The sequence below is a fragment of the Zootoca vivipara genome, chromosome 6 (assembly GCF_963506605.1).
Source record: "Zootoca vivipara chromosome 6, rZooViv1.1, whole genome shotgun sequence".
In the NCBI taxonomy this organism is placed as follows: Eukaryota; Metazoa; Chordata; class Lepidosauria; order Squamata; family Lacertidae; genus Zootoca; species Zootoca vivipara.
Genome location: NC_083281.1, coordinates 6,393,420 through 6,414,208, shown reverse-complemented (window position 1 = coordinate 6,414,208; position 20,789 = coordinate 6,393,420). Strand labels below are relative to the sequence as shown.

Genomic DNA, 20,789 nt, shown 5'->3' with positions numbered 1-20,789 from the left:
TAAGGAGGAGGAGGAGCGGCTCTCTCGAGGACAATGAGGAGGCGGAGAGGGGGCGTGGCTTTTGAATGAGGGGTAAAGGGGGCGTGGCTCCGGCGAGTACAGTAGGCTTTCCTACTTATTGGCTGAGGAGGAACAGCGGCGGGAGGGAGAAAAAGAAAGAGTGACGTCGCAAAGGCGAGGCATGCGCAGTAGTTCGCGCGGGCGGCAGGCTGAGAAGGAGCAGAAAATGGCGGCGGTGGCTGTGGCGGCGGCGGTTTCGGAGGGCGGCGCCAAGATGGCGGAGCCCGGGGCCTTGGCCGGAGGAGGGATGGCGGCGGCCAACGGGGCTGGCAACGGCGTTGGGGATGGCGTCCCCAAGAGGTACGTGTGGAGAAAGAGGAGGCGGCGGCGGGCCGGTCGAGGACCGCCTCAGAAAAGAAAAAAGACATCTACCTTTCCTCACGGGGTGGACGCACCACATCCGGGAACGGAGGAATTTTCCCCAATTCTGTTGTCTCTGCCACTCGGCTGAAGTGGAACCGTAAGGGGGTACCACGAGGGCCATCTAGTCGGGCCCATCTGGAAGCGAAGGCCTGGCTTGGCTTCGCCCGCCAAATCCGCGAAAGGAAAAGTAGAGAGAGAAATTGGGAGGGGGGGGGAGAGAGGGGAGGCCAAGAGGGATGGGTCTTTGCAGAGAAGTCGTTGAGCTTTTCCGTAAAAAATAGTAATATTGTTATAAGAATTCTGAGGTATAAATGTACAGGGCACGTGTCTGAAATGGTACAGGAGAGCAATTCTAAAGCCGTTTTGACTCTCCCAAATTTACCTCAAATATCTCTCTCTGCAAGGAAGAAGGAAGTGGGGACATTGGTTTCCGGGCAGGAGTTGATCCCGGTGTTGATTTGCCAAGTGTGCCTTTCTCCTAGCACGTTTCTCCCTTTCGTCCTGAGTTTGAATGTCTACAAAGCCCATGACACCTTTGGTCCAGGCTGTTCTCCAACTGGAGCGCTCACAGTCCAGTGTTTTCCAGTTGTCAATGTTTATACTACATTTTTTTAGATTTGCCTTGAGACAGTCTTTAAACCTCTTTTGTTGGCCACCAGCATTACGCTTTCCATTTTTAAGTTCAGAATAGAGTAGTTGCTTTGGAAGACGACAATCAGGCATCCGCACAACATGACCAGTCCAACGAAGGATGTTGAAGAATCTTTGCTTCTTCCAGTACACTAATATTAGTTCGCCTGTCTTCCCAAGTGATGTGTAAATTTTTTCGGAGGCACCGTTGATGGAATCTTTCAAGGAGTTGTGAACCTTGTGATCCGGCCGGACCTCTGGAACGGATCCCGATCGCAACCAGGGGTACCACTGTACTAATATACCGTGTGTGTGTGTGTGTACCCCACCCCCCAATTTTTTTTATTTTTGCCTTGGGTGCTAAATGCTGGAAGGGTTTGAGCTGGGTAACTTCTAAAGTAGGCCTCTTTTCTTTCTTTGCAGTGAAGGCGAACGGCCAAACCAGAACGAGAAAAGGAAGGAGAAAAGTGCCAAGCGTGGAGGAGGGAGTCGCTTTGAGCCCTATGCCAGCCCTTCGAAAAGATATCGAGCCTTCATTACAAACATCCCCTTCGATGTGAAGTGGCAGTACCTCAAAGATCTAGTCAAAGAGAAAGGTAAACAGCTCTGCATATGCCTGAGCTGCAACGTTGCGCCCTTTCCCATGGCATTAATTTTTCCTCCTTCTGAAGCTTAGGAGCGTTCCAGAGGTGATTCTGGGTAGCTGTAGGTATGTTGAAGAAGCAAGGGGTTTTTTTGAGGACAGGCTCTCCTGATGGTGCATGCTAGCTGCTGTGCCCTCACAGGAAGCTTCCTGTGTGTGCAGGTGTTTGGCATTGTCTAGAAGGCTTCAGAGCAAAAGAGTCTTTGCAGTCCCTTGGAAGAGGCGAGACTTCTATCAGGGCCTGGTGTGAGCTTTTTTTTTCAAATATTGGAAATGCTTTTGAAGCCTTTCATGGGTCTGGACACGTTTTGCTGCTGAGGAGAAGGAAAGCAGCCTTCATCCTGGTTGATGCAATCTTGCTTTCGTTGTTGAATATCCAGGACCGTTTAAGAGTGAACTCCGAAGGAGGATGGGCTGCCCCCCCCAACTTTTCCCTTTTCGTCTTGCAAAAGGGTGACTTGATTGGCACCTCCATGCTGGTCATAGATTTGTCAACCTAAATCCTTACAAAGATTTGCAGTTCTGAAGGAAATTTGGTCAAAGGAAGTGATTCCACCACGTTTCAAATAAAGAACTCCCCCCCCCCAATCATATTTTTCATCCAAAAAGTCAACACAGAATTTGAACCAAACTATAATCTGTTCACAGCCAAATAATGAGCTACAGAGCAAATATTTAGGTGGGAAATAAGGGGGGGGGAATCCATCCTCCTGGAGGGCATCTCTGTAAACACATTATAAATTGGGAAATAAATTTGGGTCACGTACTTTGAAGCTTAGGGTCCCCGTGGCTTAAAGTGGAGAACGATGGCTAACATGCTTATGAGCCTGAGGAAGTGCAGGGAAGGTTCCCCTTGAGGCAAATGGGGATGACATGCACAACCCTGTTAGGGTTGTGTGGCCCATTCACACATAACATGTCAACACTCAGTGTGGTGTGTGTTGGTAGCCCCAGAGATCTCAGTAGCTTTCAACATATGGTGGATTTACAGGCTAACTGTCCGGTCCTCCTTCCAGCTATGGTTTCGTTACATTGAATGGAACGCCGCTTTGGAACATGACAGTTACTGATCTACGCCGTGCGTGAAATATTGGTGAATAGGAACGTGTGTGTTCATAGATGTGTCCCACTGCAAGCCCTACGCTGAGCTTGTGTGTTTCGGCCTTTCCTTCAGCTCGCATGGATGCCAAAATCTTAACGTGGGACTGCTTTTCCTCTTGTTGCTCTGCTCAACTGCTTATCCTGGCAGGTGATCCCGGGAGGAAAAAAAGAGAAATCTTCTTCATTCTCTCTGCAGATAGCTTAGTGTGTTATGTACAGACGAGAGCGTTCTTGGGTTTTGTGACTGCAGCCCAGAGTTGATTAATCTGGCATCACTTAAAGCTGCTTTTTTTCTCAGTCCCATTCACGAAAAACGATTGCTTAAGGCAGTCCAAATTAATTACTCTCGATGCAAGTCACCATAGTTCCAAGAACTAGGAATGTGGCTCTAAAAACGGTTAGCATTCTGGGTTTTTGTATGTAAGTATTACAGGGCCCCCAGGTTTAGGTTTAGGAGCAGCAGCTAAACTGAGGTGACAGACTGCTGCTCCATCACTCAACAACCATGGGATGTATAAAGCCCTTAACAATAGTAACTCTCCAGAGGCATCTTTGGTGCCAGTAAGTATGGTTTAGAAGACTTTAAGTGTTGTGGTCTGTTCAGATCTCACCTGGTGTGTTTTGGATGCCTCTCTTTGAAATGTTTTTAATGGTGTCCTCTCGGTGAAGTCATTTCAGTTTTATCACTTGTTGGTGAAACTTAACGTTACAGGTGTGTGGTATGTTATCCTTTTCTTTATTTAATTTTATGCCAGTGTTCTTGATATTCCTCCACCTAATTCAGTACACAGAGCAATAGGATACAAAAGCTAGAAGCCATGTGGTTCCTGGGAACTGGATTATTCACCAGGACAGGCAGGTGGAGATAAAGGTAAAGGGACCCCTGACCATTAGGTCCAGTCGTGACCGACTCTGGGGTTGCGCACTCATCTCGCATTATTGGCCGGTATATAGCTTCCAGGTCATGTGGCCAGCATGACAAAGCCGCTTCTGGCAAACCAGAGCAGCACATGGATACGCCGTTTACCTTCCCGCTGTAGCGGTTCCTATTTATCTACTTGCATTTTGACGTGCTTTCGAACTGCTAGGTTGGCAGGAGCTGGGACCAAGCAACGGGAGCTCACCCCGTTACAGGGATTCGAACCGCCGACCTTCTGATCAGCAAGCCCTAGGCTCAGTGGTTTAACCACAGCGCCACCTGGGTCCCACCAGCGCCACCTGGGTCCTACTGCACCTGGGATACTAGGCTTCAAAAGTGGTGCCTGGACAGCTCCATTCAGTCACAAAAGGCCCGGTGCCAGTTGCAAAATGCGACTGTCGCCTGGCTACTTTCAGATGCTGACCCAGAGTTGACTCAGAAGAGCTTTGGCAAAGTGATGTGGTCTAGAGTTAGACACCTTGTGGGATGGGACCTGACCTCTCTCTTAGGACGGTGTTTGGGAGGAATGGGTTTGGGGCTATGAAGTTCAGCCCAAAAATTTAAGAAGATTACATGCTTTCTAGCATAAAGTGTAGTATTTCCCTCACACACACACACCCCACGACGCTTATTTTAACCCAGCCTCAGTGGGAGCAGCAGCAACTGGCAGAAACCAGAATTGCAGGTTTTTCGACTGCTGAAAAGAGGCACAGAGCAAAATCTGTATTGTAAAACTCGCATCTGGTCACTGTGGAGAAAGAAATGTGGAAGTGGGAAGGGCTAGTGTGTTGTACTAGTTGGCTGAGAGGAGTCAGGTTGAAGTGCAAACCCTTTTGCACTATCTGTAGCTCCTTTGAGGAAAAGTAGGAGATGCCTGTAAATTCAAGTTTTTGAAGCAGGGCAGGCAGGAGCCACATGGCATAAATAGAATCCTGATTTTTTTTTTCAGGGGCAACTTGGGAGTAGAAAAAAATCAACCAGGTTAAATAGAATCTAAACTCCCCTATGGGGAAGGGGCATTCCAATATAGAGAAAAGGCAAGTAAGGGGGCAAGATAGAAGTGTCTAAAATGATGCATTGTGCGGAGAAAATGGATAGAGAAAACGTTTTCTCCCTGTCTCATAACACTAAAACTAGGAGTAATCCAGTGAAGCTTAATGTGGGAAGATTTCAGGACAGACAAAAGAAAGGGCTTCCTCGCACATGGTTAAGCTATTAAATTTCCTCCTGCAAGAGGCAGTGATCGCCACCGACTTGGGTGCCTTTAAAAGAGGATTAGACAAGTGGAGGATCAGGCTGCCAACAGGTACTATAAAAGCTGCCTCCACTATTGGGGGAGAGTGGCTCTGTTTGTGTGCCTCCCATAGGCATCTGTCTGGTTGGCCAACCTGGGAACAGGGTGCTGGATTAGATCCCGCAGGGCCCTTCTTAATATTCTTAAGCGTTAATTACTGTAGTTTCGAGTGTTTGGCTAAAGAGGGTGACAATAGCCCATGCGAGGTTTCCATCTCTCCCCAGAGATGAACGGACATCAAAACCTGAGGGAAACTGAAAGGCATGGTAACCTAGTACGAGGAAATCAAGGATATGTGTTTGACTCTGGTTTAATATGTATCACACACCTGTAACGCCAAGTTGCGGTGGACTAGCAAATGTGGAGTGTTCCTGGGCTTTTAATAAGGCAAAGGCTCCATATAAGGTTGTTGACGATTGTTCTAAATCCCCCTTGTTTTCTTGGCTTTCTCCCTTGGTCTATGTACCGTCTGGAATCTCATTTGTAGTTGGTGAGGTAACATACGTGGAGCTCTTAATGGACGCTGAAGGAAAGTCAAGGGTAAGTCTCCGAGAGAATTTCTTCCGTGGATTTTTACTACATGACCAAAAAATAAATGATAAATAATGTAACTGTTAATGGTGTGGAACCAAATGAAGTTGGGATGCGTAGTGTGTATGGTTTTATCGTCGGCGCTGCCCCAGAGCTGCTTGGTGTGGGGGGGAGGAGGTGGACATGGGGCATGTTAGACCCAGCAGCAACCCTCTGCTGCCCTCCTTTGGTGTTTGGCTGTATGACTTACGCATGGGTCCTTGTGTACTTTCTTTACTGGTACATGAACGTCCAAATCCTTAGCTTAAATGTTTCTCGTGGTTCTCGTTGCTGACCTTTGTAAACTCGGTGTGGAAGAGAGAGGTTGCATAAATGTCAGAACTCCATGGCAGTCTGTGTCTAAATGTAAAAAATGAAGATAGCTGTTGCAGGCGTCCATTGCTTTTCAGTTCAGTGGAAGGTAGTTTCAGAATCTTCCCTGAAGGCTGATTTCTTTTGGGGGTAGAGTGGCTAGAGGTTGGATGTCCTAGAGGCAAGTAGGAGCTCAAAGAGTGACGTCTCTGAGAGAGGTTGGGAGTCTTGTCTGCATATCATTACTCCTTTTGCGTCAACCCTAGCCATGTAGCTTCTAGAATGCAGGTAAATAGTTCTGTTGCTTGTTAAAACAGCAAAATCTTGACCTCAACGACTGTAAAGACAAACAAGTATCCTTTTTAAATATCTTAAGCTCATTTGGCTCTTTACTGACCTGTTCCTTTTCCTTCCCACTCTGCTCCTCTCTGCCTGACATGAAATTTCCACGTCGAAAGGGATGTGCGTAAGTAGCTGAACCACCTTATTGTAGCAACTGGGCATGGAACAGGTGCGCGTGGGTGACATCCGGGAGCCCTTTGTGATTCTGTTTGGGTTTCTTTTTTCTTTCCCCCCTGCAGTGTTGTTGAGTTCAAGATGGAAGAGAGCATGAAGAAGGCTGTGGAGGCTCTCAACAAGCACAGCCTCAGTGGGCGGCCCTTGAAAGTGAAGGAGGTGAGCCTGTGGAGGCTGCAGCTGCCTTGTCTCTCCCCCTGCCCTGGCTCGGTTCCATAAGACAATGTAGTGGAGGGGGTTCCCCCCCCCCAAAAAAAAATTGTGCCGCAGGATAGTTCTCATAAGTGCTGAGCAACCTGTGTCTGGGCTGTATCACTTTCCCCTGCCAGGTCTCACATGATTCAGTGCTCTTGCCTACATCGGAAGTTATTCTGCCAGCATGAAGGTTGAGCACGAATGCTTCCCTTTCTTAGACAGTTGGCTTCCCAGCTGCTCTGCAGGATGAGAGCTTGCCTAACCCCTCCCCTTTTCTGTCCTAGGATCCTGATGGAGAGCATGTGAGGAGAGCTGTGCAGAAGGCCATGGCTGCAACTGGTGGCGGGATGGGGATCGGCCCTGGTCCCGGCGGCCCTGGGATGATCAACATCCCTCCCAGCATCCTCAATAACCCAAACATCCCCAACGAGATCATTCATGCCCTGCAGGCAGGCAGGCTTGGGAGCACGGTCTTTGTGGCCAATGTGAGTGGCCCCTTTGTCTTGTCTTTGCTTGTGCACCATGTCATCAGCGTTGTCAGACCTTGGTAGCGCATTCTCAGGCTTTCTCCCTTAAGGAGCCTGGTGATTTCACAGTCCTTAGGCAGGGGCCGCTTCTTGAATTTTTTGCATCTTGCATTTGCTTAGGAGATGTTATAGCCCTGGCATCAGGGCAGTTGAACATCTTAACATGCCTTTGCCTGTATGAAGCAGGATATTTTGAGTGTGGATATTTTGAGTGTATTTTCTTACCCCCTCCTCTGCTTTCCTTCTTGACCAAAATGATGGTGAGGGGCGGAAGAGGCCTTGCACTGAACCCCCACACGCCTACTGATTTTTTTTTTAAAGCATCTAGCATTTGCTAAGTGATGTATAGAGATGTGGAAGCATGGCAATCCCTACCCCTCCCTAATAGATACAACAGAAAAGAGAGAAGAGATGGGGAGAATAGAGGAAAAAGCAAGCAAACTATTTAATCCTACAGAGTCTCCCCCACCCCCACCCCTTTCATGTTTGGATCCTTATGTCTCCAAAACAGAACCATCCACTGTTTGAGATCCCTGGCTTTGCAAAGTAGTGTGTATGGTTTTATCGTCGGCGCTGCCCCAGAGCTGCTTGGTGTGGGGGGGGAGGGAAAAAAGATCAGAGCGAGAGAGAAACCTAATGGCATTCTGACTGGGTGGGTGGGTGGAATGGAGTATGTTGGAAAGGGACACATCAAGGTCTACTTGTTTACAATAATATACCACCATAACAAATTGTGGGAACAGAGAGCTCTTCTGATTCTCAAAAGCAGCATTGCCTACTCCATATAAAAGGCAGGGTGAGGTGTGGGAGGTGTGTCTTAATTTTGTGCCCAGGGGACTCTTCCAGCTAATGGGTTAACTTAGCTTGGTCAGCTCTTAATTTAATGCAGTAAAAATGCCGCTTGAGAGCTGTTCCTTTATGTCAGGTATAGGCAAACTCCGGCCCTCCAGATGTTTGGGACTACAATTCCCATCATACCTAGCTAACAGGACCAGTGGTCAGGGATGATGGGAATTGTAGTCCCAAAACATCTGGAGGGCCAGAGTTTGCCTATGCCTGCTTTATGTGAAACAGGTTTTGTGGGTGGTTTTAACACAGCTGAGCTTCCTGTGTATGCTGTGTAGTGGTTCAGTCTGCTCAGAGATATTTTTGAATGATAGTGAAAACCCAGCTCTTGATCCTGAGATACAAGGCTAACTCTTAGTCCTTCTGTGGGCTTTTCACCTTAAAGGTCACTCTTCTGCCGTCGCTTAAACACTGAGTTTTTGTTAGCCATTCTTCTGAGTCGTGCAGAGCGATACAGTGGTTTCACCCACGAACCCCTAGCGATGAAGTAGACTCCACACACAAGACTTTGAGGATGATGCTTTGCAGGATGGCGGCTATTAATGAGCAGTAGTATTTATGCCTGTTGTCTTTGTCCATGGAGTTTTGTTGGCAGTTGAATTGATGCTTTTGAATTAATGGTGCTGGAGGAGACTCTTGAGAGTCCCATGGACTGCAAGAAGATCAAACCTCTCCATTCTGAAGGAAATCAGCCCTGGGTGCTCACTGGAAGGACAGATCCTGAAGCTGAGGCTCCAAGACTTTGGCCACCTCATGAGAAGAGAAGACTCCCTGGAAAAGAACCTGATGGGAAAGATGGAGGGCACAAGGAGAAGGGGACGACAGAGGAAGAGATGGTTGGACAGTGTTCTCGAAGCTACAGACAAGAGTCTGACCAAACTGCGCGAAGCAGTGGAAGACAGGAGTGCCTGGCGTGCTCTGGTCCATGGGGCCACGAAGAGTCGGACACGACTAAATGACTAAACAACAACAACACAACAGTATTTATGCATATCGAGTCTAATACAGTGGTACCTCGAGATACGCACACCTCTGGTTGCATATCTTCCAGGATGCGAACGCGGCAAACCCGGAAGTTTTTTTCCGGGTTTCGCTGTGCACACATGCGCAGAAGTGCTAAACCGCACCATGGGCAGAAGCGGCACCTTTGGTTGCGAATTCCTCAGGATGTGGCCGGACCTCTCTAATGGATCCCATTCGCAACTGGAGGTACCACTGTACAATGTGTTTCTCTCCCTTGAGCCCAAGAGAGGGTCTTTTTGGTTCTTGCTTCTAAAACTCCTTTGAAGCAGTTCATAAATTATAGCTTCTCTGGCCTCACCACCTCCTCCCAGACAGTGTCTCCATGCTCAACAAAACAACGGCAAAAGAACCAACCAGCCCCCAGCCCATCACTACCTCAGACACATAGATACTCACTTTTATAGGGCGTTGACAAACGGTCAAGGCAACGGATTCAGCATTCCTGTGACCTTAATTGGAGTCGCAAGATTTGCAGCTGTTACATTACATTACATTACATTACATAGGTTTCCTTTTCGCCCAATGCAATATGTTCTTTGTAAAATACATTTTTGTACAAATACTAACTGTTCTTCCTCGCCTCCTGCAGCTGGATTACAAAGTTGGCTGGAAGAAGCTGAAGGAGGTGTTCAGCATGGCTGGCGTTGTGGTCCGGGCAGACATCCTGGAAGACAAAGACGGCAAGAGCCGGGGCATCGGCACAGTGACTTTTGAGCAGGCTATTGAAGCTGTTCAGGCAATTTGTATCTTTTTCTGGAGGTGGGGTGATAGTCGAGGGGGGCACAAGTTGCAGAATTGTTGCACATACATCCAGGGAATAATCTATGGGATTTTGGGTGGAGATGCTGGTGGTTCACCTCTGTCCCAACCTTAACGAAGCTGGGTTTCCCAAACTTGGGTCCCTAGCTGTTTTTGGACTACAACTCCCATCATTTTTGACCACTGGTCGTGCTAGCTAGTGATGATGGGCCATGCTGTAGTCCAAAAAAGGCTGGGAGTCATGCAAATTCAAGAGCTTTCATTTTGATTCCAGTGAATCTCACTTTGACCCAGACCTTGAGCAGTGTAGATGTGGGGTGGGGAATGTAGGAGATGCCTAGAGGAGAAGGCCCCATGGGCCCCCAAAAGGTTGATGGCTTCTGCCGATAGACTCATGGTTTGAGTGTCATGCTTTGGCAGCTGTTGGTTGGAGGAGGTGGTGGATCTGGTCAGACTAAACAAAACGCTTGCAGGGGCCATCTCTTCAGGGCCTTATTGAGCTAATCCATGACATACGCTCCTTGACCCAAATCACAGCCATGTTCAATGGCCAGCTGCTGTTTGATAGGCCAATGCATGTGAAGATGGTAAGTTTAATAATAATAATTTTAATATTTATATGACATGCTTATATACCATATATTATGTATATGCCACAGACACACTGAGTGATACTGGCTTCCAACATCGCAATATTTTGCCAGCCCTACAGTCCAGCAAAATAGGGGGGAAACATGAAAGATTAAAAGCTTCCCTATACAGGGCTGCCTTCAAAAGTCTGTTTTATCTGTTTTTCATTTGGTGGAAGGGCGTTCCACAGTTGCGTACAAAATTGAATGCCTCAGTTAAGTTTCTGCTGCATCTGGCTTTGTATTTGATCTTGGCATCTAATATTTCAGGATGAGCGAGCCTTGCCGAAAGGGGACTTCTTCCCTCCGGAGCGGCCCCAGCAGCTTCCTCGTAAGTATCTCCACAAAAGGATACACGAGGTTAAATGGCTGTGTTGCGCCACGTTGTGAGAAGTTGCTTGCACACCTGCCCTGTGGAACAGTGTGCTCTTGTCATCAGGGAAACTGGAATGTATTTTCGAGGGAAATTTGCCTGCTCTCCTGCTGAAAATATTTTCCACTGGAAAAGTTAAATTCTGATGGTCAATAGGCCGTGCTGTCTGGGCACGTTAAGATTAGTATGCAACATTGGTTGTCAAGCGGTGTGCCGTGGCACCCTGTGGAGACTTGAGGTATGGTCAGGGGAGCCCCAGGGGAGAGCTGTCCTTTCATTAACTTGCAGGCCATATCTTCCTGCATTCTCTCTCTCTCTCTCTCTCTCTCTCTCTCTCTCTCTCTCTCTCTCTCTCTCTCTCTCTCTCCTCTCTGAGGAATATTCAGGGGAGCCAGCAGCTTTATTTTGCAGCCCATTATCTTCCTGCATCTCTCTCTTTCTGCCCCCCACGACTATCTTTCCTTGAGTCTTCCTCCTCCTTGCTGCCTCCCAGTCACGTTCCAGATTCCTAGTCTCCCCCTCCATTTCTGGCACACGTACATAGAAGCTTCTGCCATGAGCTCAGCGAAAACCCCACTTATGCATATCCAGTAATGGCTTAAAACTGGCTTAAAATGCAGAAAAACAAATAAAAAACCAACTAAAGCTATGTTGTTTTGTTGTCTTAGTCGTGTTCAACTCTCTGTGACCCCATGAACCAGACCTTCCCTTGGAAACTCACTTCTCAAAGCTTCCCCTTTTTCATGTCCATGGAGTTTTCTTGGCAAAATACTGGTGTGGTTTGCCAGTTCCTTCTCCAGGTGGATCACATTTATTCTAAACTCTCAGCTCTGACCTGTCCATCTTGAGTGGCCCTGCACGGCATAGCTCATAGCTTCTCTGAGTTATTTAAGCCCCTTTGCCACGAGAAGGCAGTGATCCATGAAGGGGAACTAAAGCTATATATATATATATATATATATATATATATATATATATATATATATATATACATACATACATACATACATACATACATACATACATACATACATACATACATACATACACTGTTTTAAACACACCAATAGTTACAAGAAAAACAGCACAGCACCAGCTGTTTCATTTAAAGCGGTCAGTTACCAAAAGCCCGTTGGGACAAGGTTTCCATTTGCTAACACAAGGGCAACAAGGAGGGAGCTAGTCTGGCTTCTCTTTCCAGGGATGGGGACACACTGATACTGATTGCTGGTTTTTCAACCTCTCTCCTTTTGCAGATGGACTCGGAGGCATTGGCATGGGACTGGGGCCAGGAGGAATACCTATTGATGCAAACCATTTGAACAAGGGTTTGGGCATGGGCAACCTGGGACCTGGAGGTGAGCGAGGAACTGGGGGCCGGTCTCTTTCCTTTGCTGTCTCCTCTAGCGTTCTGTCACGTTTCTGGATCTCATGATTCCTGTGCTGGTCTATCCTGGTGTCTGAAATAAGGATGGAGTTGGTTTTCAAACTCCGTGATAAATCACCAGCTAAACATCGCGATACATCACAATGTCTCAAATAAGGATGTAGCTGTGTAGAGGCATTGGCTGGCTTCGCGGTTTCTCCCGCATTGTGATTTTTGCATCATACACGCATCATGATTCGTGGTCTGTTGCCAGGTCAAAAATTAATGAAACTGATATCACAATATTGGACAATAATCCAGCAGCATCTGATTGGGCTAAATCTGCTCTTCCCCATATGGCAGATATAGGGGGAAGCTGGCCTTTCAGGTGTGTTTAGACCAGTGTTTCTCAACCTTTTTTGGGCCACGGCACACTTGTTCCGTGAAAAAAATCACGAGGCACACCACCATTAAAAAAGTTTAAAAAATTAACTCTGTGCCGCCCTATATTATAATTATGACTGTAAGAAACACTTGCCAAATATTGCTTTCCGGAGGGTCAGCGATGTTTATTGGCGGTCGCCAGGCACGTGACAATGCAAATCGCCCTTCTCGCCGCCGCACGTCGCGGCACACCAGCCAGCGTCTCGCGGCACACTAGTGTGCCGCGGAACAGCGGTTGAGAAACGCTGGCTTAGACTCTCAGCTCCTACTAGACCTAGCCAGCATGGCCAATGGAAAAGGACAAAGGAAGTTGTCGTCCAGCATCATCTGATCATCTGTTGTTTGAGAACTGTTGGCGCCGCCTTGTTTGTCCCAAACAAGTTTTATCTCTCTGGAGTAAAGAGGGTGCCTGAGCCTAAATCGAGAGCAAGCAACCCGCCTGTGTCCCTGCTGTCCAGAAACACACTGGAAATGATTTTGATTTTCTTCACACACCACTTAGATAATCCACTCCCACAGGAGTGGCAATGGCCCAGGAAGGGAGACCCAACACATTGTGGAGAACAGTAACCTGTGACTGTTCAGCATGGTGACTGTATGCAGCCTGCAGGAGCAAGAGGCAGTCTGCCCCCAAATACCAGCCACTGATAACGCTAATAACAATTTTATTATTTTTACCCCGCCCCTCTGACTGGGTTGCCGCAGCGACTGTTAATCCTCATGTCCTCTTTCCAAGAATAATCAGTGGGAAATGGGATGCTAGACTAAGGAAGAAGACTTTTGGCCTTATGTCTCCAGGGAAGGGATTGTGCAGTGGGGAAAGACTGCTTTCTGCTTCTGGAACTTTAGGAAGCTGCTGCCAACCCACAGCAGACAATACCAGGTCAGGTAGATCAGCCCTCTGAATCTTAATGCTGTCATAGGTTCTAATTTCCACTCGTCTGTTCTCTTCCTACATTTTTAGGAATGGGCATAGAAGGCTTGGGCTTTGGAATGAACAAAATGGGAGGTAAGTAGGGGAAATGGGGCCGGAACTGGTGTCCAGTGGCAGGATTGCAGTGGGGTCCTGGTGATACTTAGCGCGACCCTCACCTCAAAGCAGGTTCCTCTGCCGTGCATATTCCCAAGCCATCTCTGCAACACTTTTATTTAATGTGTTCATACACTGCATTTCCAGAGTAGGTCAAACAGTGGGTTGGCTTGACCTGGTGGAAAGCTCAAAAGTTCCCAGCCCATTCATACCACTAATGTCTGAAAATAAAGGAGCCATTGGAGCTCTTGAAATCTGAGCCTGGTGGCCTCTCAAATCCTATACAGATGGGTTAGCTGCCAAGGCATGAGGGATTGGGAACTTGCTCATTGTTGTTTTTATTGTTGTTATTCAGGGATGGAAGGGCCTTTCAGCGGAATGGAGAATCTGGGCCGTTTCCCTTCTGGGATGAACCTGGGCAGGATGAGCGGTGAGACAAAAGATCTTCCTAAATCTTCCTAAACTGCTTTGCGCTTAGTAGGGCTTGGGAAGGAGAATGGTGCTGAAACCCACAATATGTTTGAATATCGATTCTGAGGTTCTTTAAACCTTTGATTCTGATCGTCTCATTCACCTAGTCTTGACAGGGATATGAGGGACATGTGGGGCCCCTCCAAATGCTGATGGGCTGTGACTCGTGTTATTCCTGGGAATGGGTTGTAGCTTAGTGGAAGAATCATAGAATTGTTGAGTTGGAAGGGATCACAAGGGTCATCTCATCCAACCCCCTGCAGTGCAGGAATCTTTCATCCAACATGGGGCTCAAACCCATAACGTTGAGATCAAGAGACTCATGCTCTACTGACTTGAGTTCCATGATTCAAGAGTGTTCCCTGTTGTCTCTAGTAAGGGCTGGAAATGTCCCCCGCCTGAAGCCACTGCCAGTCACTATAGACTGGGAAGCCGCATTTTCTTTGCCTGGTGGCTTTGTGTTTTCCGCTCTCCTGGCAGAGGACTAAAAACTGCTCTTCGTTTCTAGAAATGGACCGTGCGATTGGAGGCGGGTTTGAAAGAGACTTCCCGAGGAACGAAATGGGGATGCCTCGTAGCTTTGGGGACACCCTGGACAGGGGCCTGGGTAAGTGTGGCCTGCTCTGTGTCTTCCCAGCTGTGACAAACCATTCTTAGACTTGGATCTTGTGTGTGCTCAGCAAAGCAGCCACTGCCATCTTCCCCCTCTACTCTGAAAGGGTGATTTCTGGTTGTTTTTACTAGCCTGACAACCAAGGAGAAAGGAGATGGTGATAAGATAACCAGGTCAGTTCCCTGCCCAGCCACCCTCCACAATGCACACCCCACCGTATTCTGAAGTTTTGTTCAAAAATGTGAGCCAGTGATGGAGCACACCAGTGTGTGGAGCAAGTCAGAGCCTGGCAGAGAAATGGGGCTGCGGAGTCCTTTTTGCTGGGGATATTTCGGATGGAAATCCCCAGGTGTCAAAAATGGTTATTTATGTATGCCACTACTGCGGCCCGACCTAACATATAGAATAAGAGAACAAGAAAAACATACGTTTAGAGAAGATTGGAAAACATTTATTGAATATATGGGGGGAAATTGTGTACACTTGAAAACGTGGGCAGCACTAAGAGAAATTCAACAATGTAAACAAGTTTTGAAGGATGCAATAATGGAATACTGAATGATTTATATGTAAAATATGCAGGGATTTATGTTATGCAAAGTGAACCATGGAAAGAGAAGGGAAGTCATTGATATCTTAAGGTGGTTTCAATAAATATTTTAAATTGTAAAATAGAAAATTTAATAAAAATTTTAAAAAGGGGGCTGCGGGCCTGGAAGGAAGCCAACCCCAGAGTCCATCATTTGCTGGGAGAAGCGGCTGCGGGTGAACCTGTTAGTGTCATTTAAATATTGGTGTTCATGTTCTTGGGTCTGTCTCCTGAGTTGCCCCTTTCTAGAGGGCTTGTTCCTGCCTTTCCTTTGCTGATGTGTCTCCTCTCTTTCTCTCTTGCAGGTGGCGGCGGAGGCGGGGCCAGCATCCCCACGATCGACCGCATGGCCCCCGGCCTCGACCGCATGGCCACGGGCATCGATAGGCTCCCCTCGGGCATGGGGCATGGCATAGAAAGAGTGGGCTCAGAGATGGACAGGATGGGGCTGGTGCTGGACCGGATGGGCTCCGGCGTGGACCGGATGGCTCCCCTTGGGATCGACCACTTGGCGTCCAACATGGACCGCATGGGCTCTGGGCTGGACCGCATGGGGACGGGGATGGAGAGGATGGGCACAGGGCTAGGGTTTGGCATGGACCGTATGGGCTCTGCCATGGACCGTGTCGGCACAACCATGGACCGCATGGGCGCCGGTGTGGACCGCATGGGCTCCAGCATAGAAAGGATGGGCCTGGGCATGGACCGCATGGTCCCTGCGGGGATGGGGCCCACAGGGATGGGCCCCGTGATGGACAGGATGCCCGCGGGGCTGGACCGCCTTGGGGCGGCCTCCATCGACAGGATAGGGCTGGACCGCATTGCGGCCAGCAACATGGACAGGATGGGTCTTGACCGCATGGGGGCTGCCGCAACCAACCTGGACAGGATGGGGCCCGCCATGGGGCAGGGCATGGGGGCAGGGCTAGACAGGATGGGGCTCGCCATGGGGAACACCTTCGAGAGAACGATGGAGATGGACAGGGGGAACTTTGCTGCCGGAAGCTTCGCTGGCGCCCTCGGGACCGGAGGACCTGCCGCTGCTGCCGGTGTAGCCAGGAAGGCTTGCCAGATTTTTGTGAGAAATGTGAGTAGGGGCAAGATGGCAAAGCCACTGGGTTGAGCTTTGGGCTGGTGCTCCAAGTAGATTTTCCTCCCTCTGCCCTGTGAGAAATCAGAACTGAGCATGCAGGTTTCATAGCTCGAACCTCAATAGGTTGTGTGGCTGGATGTAGCGCAGGTCTTGGGCGGAAAGTTTCTGCATTGTGGTAGGAAAGCATTTTGAGTTTTCTCGCAAGGGAGAGGTGCTTGACTTCTGCTGGGTGGTGGTGCTCCCCCCCCCCCCGGTGGGTGGTTGTTGGGGGTCCCTGTGATGATGACTCTGACTACCGTACTTCTTTTTCTCTCTCCTTCCTAGCTTCCTTTTGATTTCACGTGGAAGATGCTGAAAGACAAGTTCAATGAGTGTGGTGAGTAGCTTAATTCAGGAGCAACCCAGAAATTCCCAAAGGACACAGGAAAGCTATGTATATTCTCCTGCAGGGGAAGAGAGGATTGTTGGGTGGGCTGGGTTGTCCCTCCCATGTTGCTCTATTAGGCAGGATTCGATCGGGCATGCCCCCTTCCCAAGTGGGAGGGAGAGCCCTCCAGTTTCCAGTTCCTTCCTGCTGAGTTCCCAGAGCAGGTTTTGTGGCAGATGCATTCTCCTCTGAGAAGAGATCTTTTGTAGCTTTTGAACTTGCTAAATCAGGAGAAGCATCCAGTCAGCCGGAAGATGGACAGCCCTCTTTCTGTTGGCTGACTCTTCTGATTGAGCAGGTGGGAAAGATGCAGTGGTCAGGCTTATCCCCGTAGCAGCGCCTGATCTATTGTTGGGAGAAGGCACTTGGGGCCAGGAGGCGCCTCGGGGGACAGGATTGTTGCCTGACGCCCCTGAGTGAGGGTAGATCCTCCTTCTGACTACCGTATGATCCAGCATTGATTGGGGCAGAGGGATTTGCCACTTCTGAAGGGATGACCACTGGGCATGAGGCGGACCTCCCCACCCCGCAGATAGGTTGCGGTTTGACCACCAGGCGTGAGGCACACTTCCACCTGGCAGGCCACAGCCTGACCTTCGGGGGTGAGGCACACTCCCCACCCCCACCCCCGGCAAGCTACAGCTTGTCTGCACGTCATGCCCTCAGTCTCACCTTTGGCTTTCTCAGTAGTCTAACGTGTCCTGTCTGTGACCTTTGCCTCCCTTTAGAAAGGCATGGCTCACTTCCCACTTGGTAGGAACATGACGTGGTGGAGCAAGTCTCACAAAATACCAGGGGAAACATATGTGTCAGCTCATGATGTAAAAGCCCTAAAGGTCAGAGTGTTCCTGCACATGTGCATTTGTGCTAATAAAAGGAGCCTCTGCCGAGCTTGCCAATCAGCTTGCTACGCGCACAGCTCACAGGCTACAACTCTCTGACTCGTGTCGGCACTTCAGCTTCCTTCCCCCGTCGTTGAAGGCTTGGCTCTCCCATTTTGAGGGGGCGAAGGGTTAGACTTTTGCTAAAAACTTCACTCTGAGTGGGGGTCACTGATTAAGTTTGTCCGCAAGGGAAGCTGCCTTGCACAGGGTCCACCTGCCTCAATATTGTCTACAACAGGGTTTCTCAAACTTGAGTCTCCAGCTGTCGTTGGGACTACAACACCCCTGATCCGTAGCTATCAGAATCCGTGTTCGGGGCTGTTGGGAATTGTAGTTCAAAAACAGCTGGAGACCCAAGTTTGGGAAAGCCTTGTCTATACCGACTGACAGTGGTTCTCTGGGGTTTTGAGGCATGAAATCTTTCCGAGCCCTACCTGGAGATCAAGCCTGAGACATTCCGCATGCAAAGCAGATGCTACAACACTGAGCTTCAGGTTTGCAGTCGTACAGCTTGAGCATTTGAGGAAATCACTTGGGTACCGCTAATAAAAGGCAGAGTGACCTATCTGCCAGCGTCTCTCTGCTGCTCCAGACTTCCAGACCAACTCTCAAACTTAAAATCAAAGCGTTCCTACAAGAGCCAGTATCAAAATAACATGGAAGCAGTACAGAAATGGATAAGGCAGAGCTATAACTGATAAGGAATGCAGTGCTAAAGGTTTGGGCAAGGAGGACAGACCTGGGCTAAAGCAAGTCTTCTCCCACAGGCCACGTCATGTATGCGGACATCAAAATGGAGAACGGCAAGTCCAAAGGGTGCGGTGTGGTCCGATTTGAATCCCCAGAAGTCGCCGAAAGAGCCTGCCGTATGATGAATGGGATCCAGCTTCGTGGCAGGGAGATAGACGTACGGATTGACAGGAATGCCTAAGTTTTGTTTTTTGGCAGGGGCGTTTTTAAATACGAAGGGAGAGCGCTTGGGGTTTGTACTTTCTTGTTGAGATTTTTTAAAAAATTTGGATGTGAAGATGGTAAGACAACTCAGTTGCTTTCTGGAGTAATTTCAGTTCCTTTTTTTAAAAAATAAGGTTTGTTTTTTCCCATTTTACTGTCCTGGGCTTTTGTTTTTGAATTGAAACTGTTTTAACATGCACAATCTGGTTCTATGTAGTGGCGTCGCCTCGTTGAATTTTAAGATGAATTACACTATGTCTTTGGTTAAAAATAAACGCCAGTGGCGGGTGGCTATCAAGTCTTGTTCCCACCTTTTCCCTGGTTAGAGAAACTCTTTGGAAAGACCCTCTGAAGAAGGCAAGTAGTGCTGATAACTCTGTATCTGTTTCTCCTATGGGAAATATTCCACCTGGAAACTTCTGTGAATGTCTGGAAAAAAATTAGTTTTTTTTTCTTGGAAAATGTACAACTAGACCATGAGTCAAACCAAAACCACATGTCTTGTATGAAGTCGATGTCTATATTAAAAGTGTTCTCTTGTGGCTTACAAAGAGTCCTGTGTTGGTTGTCACTGTGCACTGGGCAGAAGCTTCATGCCAGTATTTGAAATTAGCAACTCTTGGCCACTGGTGACCAAATGAAGATGCCCGGGAGCCAGGATGGTGCCATCTGAAGGTGGCATGCCTGGGAATAACTGGATAGCATAGTGAATAATAGTCATAGTAATAAACAATCCTCCTCCTCCCCCCCCCTTTCACAGGCCATAGATTATTTAATGGCCAAGGGCCTCGGTAAAGAGACATGTAATGATGGTGCCAAGGCGAGCCTCTGGGGAGACTATTCCACAATCAGGGAGCCACTGCAGAAAAGGCCCGTTCTCTTGTTGCCACCCTCCAAAACATTATGGGATGGGGGACATAGAGAAGGACCTCAGATGACAAGTGTAGGGTCCGGGTTGGTTGGTTGCAGGGCTTAAAGCAGGCATCCCCAAACTGCGGCCCTCCAGATGTTTTGGCCTACAATTCCCATGATCCCTAGCTAACAGGACCAGTAGTCGGGGAAGATGGGAATTGTAGTCCAAAACATCTGGAGAGCCGAAGTCTGGGGATGCCTGGCTTAAAGGTTTTTCCCACCTCGGTATAACATTGCTGTGAACAATGGTGCTCCAGTCTCTGACCAAGGGAGGTTTTTACTATTCTGGTTCCCTGGGGTCCTTTACTGCTGGGATAGCTCAGTCGGTAGAGCATGATGCTCTCAATCTCCAGGGTTGTGGGCAGCGGCATAACAAGGTCAGGTGGAATTTTTTTTCACCCTCCCACATTGAAATTCCCCCTTTACCCACCATCAAAGAAAGCCGCACAGGTAGCTATGCAATGTAGATCCAGCGTTCTCCCCTCGCCAAAGGAGCCACATCCTGCCCCCCTCCAGGAGCAGGGGGGGGCAACGGCGTGCTTCCCGCGACTTCCAAGCCTCCCCTGAGCTGTCAAAATGAAGGGAGAAGGGGGGAAGGCCGCTGGCAAAGCAGCACAGCCCCCTCCCCCTTACCCCAACGGCTTGGGGTAAGCTTGGGAGTCGTGGGCGCGTGGTGTGCCAAATGTCACCCCCTCAGTGTGTGTGTGTGGCTGTGCTGCTGCTCACGAGGCAAGGCAGGGTCCCCCCAAGGGCAGGACATGGACGGGGCGTCGGGGCAGGCAGGGAGAGCCTGGCCGATCGCTGGGAAGGGGACGCGCCACAATGCAACTCAACAGGCAGCGTTGGGTTGCATTTTGTCACACACCCATTGATGACACCTGGGGCAATCCGCCCCCACTACCCCCCCTTCCTCCGCTAGTGATGGATAGTACCAGGACCATGCTTTCAAAGGATAAATACTGTAATCATATATGCTAACATCAAACCAAAGTAACACCAAAACAGAGGTGCCGAGCAGTTTCAGGTCTGCAGAAGTACCAAAAAAAAATTCTCGCAAATGCTAAATGAAGCTGCTACAGAACATTGAGCATCTATTAGGGCAGGGGTGGAAGGTGGCTGGGCACATGGAAATACCATGGTGGAATAATCCTAGGGGGGAAAACATGGCTGGCTGGCACCCTGAACACCACCATGCAACATTTACTTACAGGTCCCACTTGTACACCTACTTGTTTCTGATCTAGGC

The 20,789-nt window shown here is 48.7% G+C and overlaps 1 protein-coding gene across 1 annotated transcript; it reads left to right on the top strand.

Annotated features, from left to right (window-relative positions):
- The first annotated feature begins 202 nt into the window (after positions 1-202).
- Positions 203-19,184, top strand: HNRNPM (heterogeneous nuclear ribonucleoprotein M). Its single transcript, XM_060275351.1, has 15 exons — positions 203-360; positions 1,477-1,649; positions 5,498-6,358; positions 6,474-6,567; positions 6,888-7,088; positions 9,589-9,742; positions 10,296-10,345; positions 10,658-10,718; positions 12,017-12,118; positions 13,535-13,579; positions 13,956-14,030; positions 14,580-14,678; positions 15,579-16,360; positions 16,691-16,742; positions 18,445-19,184. The coding sequence occupies exons 3-15, from the start codon at positions 6,330-6,332 to the stop codon at positions 18,606-18,608; spliced, it is 1,908 nt and encodes a 635-aa protein (XP_060131334.1). The 5' UTR covers positions 203-360; positions 1,477-1,649; positions 5,498-6,329; the 3' UTR covers positions 18,609-19,184.
- The last annotated feature ends 1,605 nt before the right edge of the window (positions 19,185-20,789 follow it).

Coding starts and splice junctions, on each gene's coding strand:
- HNRNPM (XM_060275351.1), top strand. CDS start 6,330: ATGAAATTTCCACGTCGAAAGGGATGTGC. Junction 6,359..6,473: donor CCACGTCGAAAGGGATGTGC/GTAAGTAGCTGA, acceptor TCCCCCCTGCAG/TGTTGTTGAGTTCAAGATGG. Junction 16,743..18,444: donor AGACAAGTTCAATGAGTGTG/GTGAGTAGCTTA, acceptor CTTCTCCCACAG/GCCACGTCATGTATGCGGAC.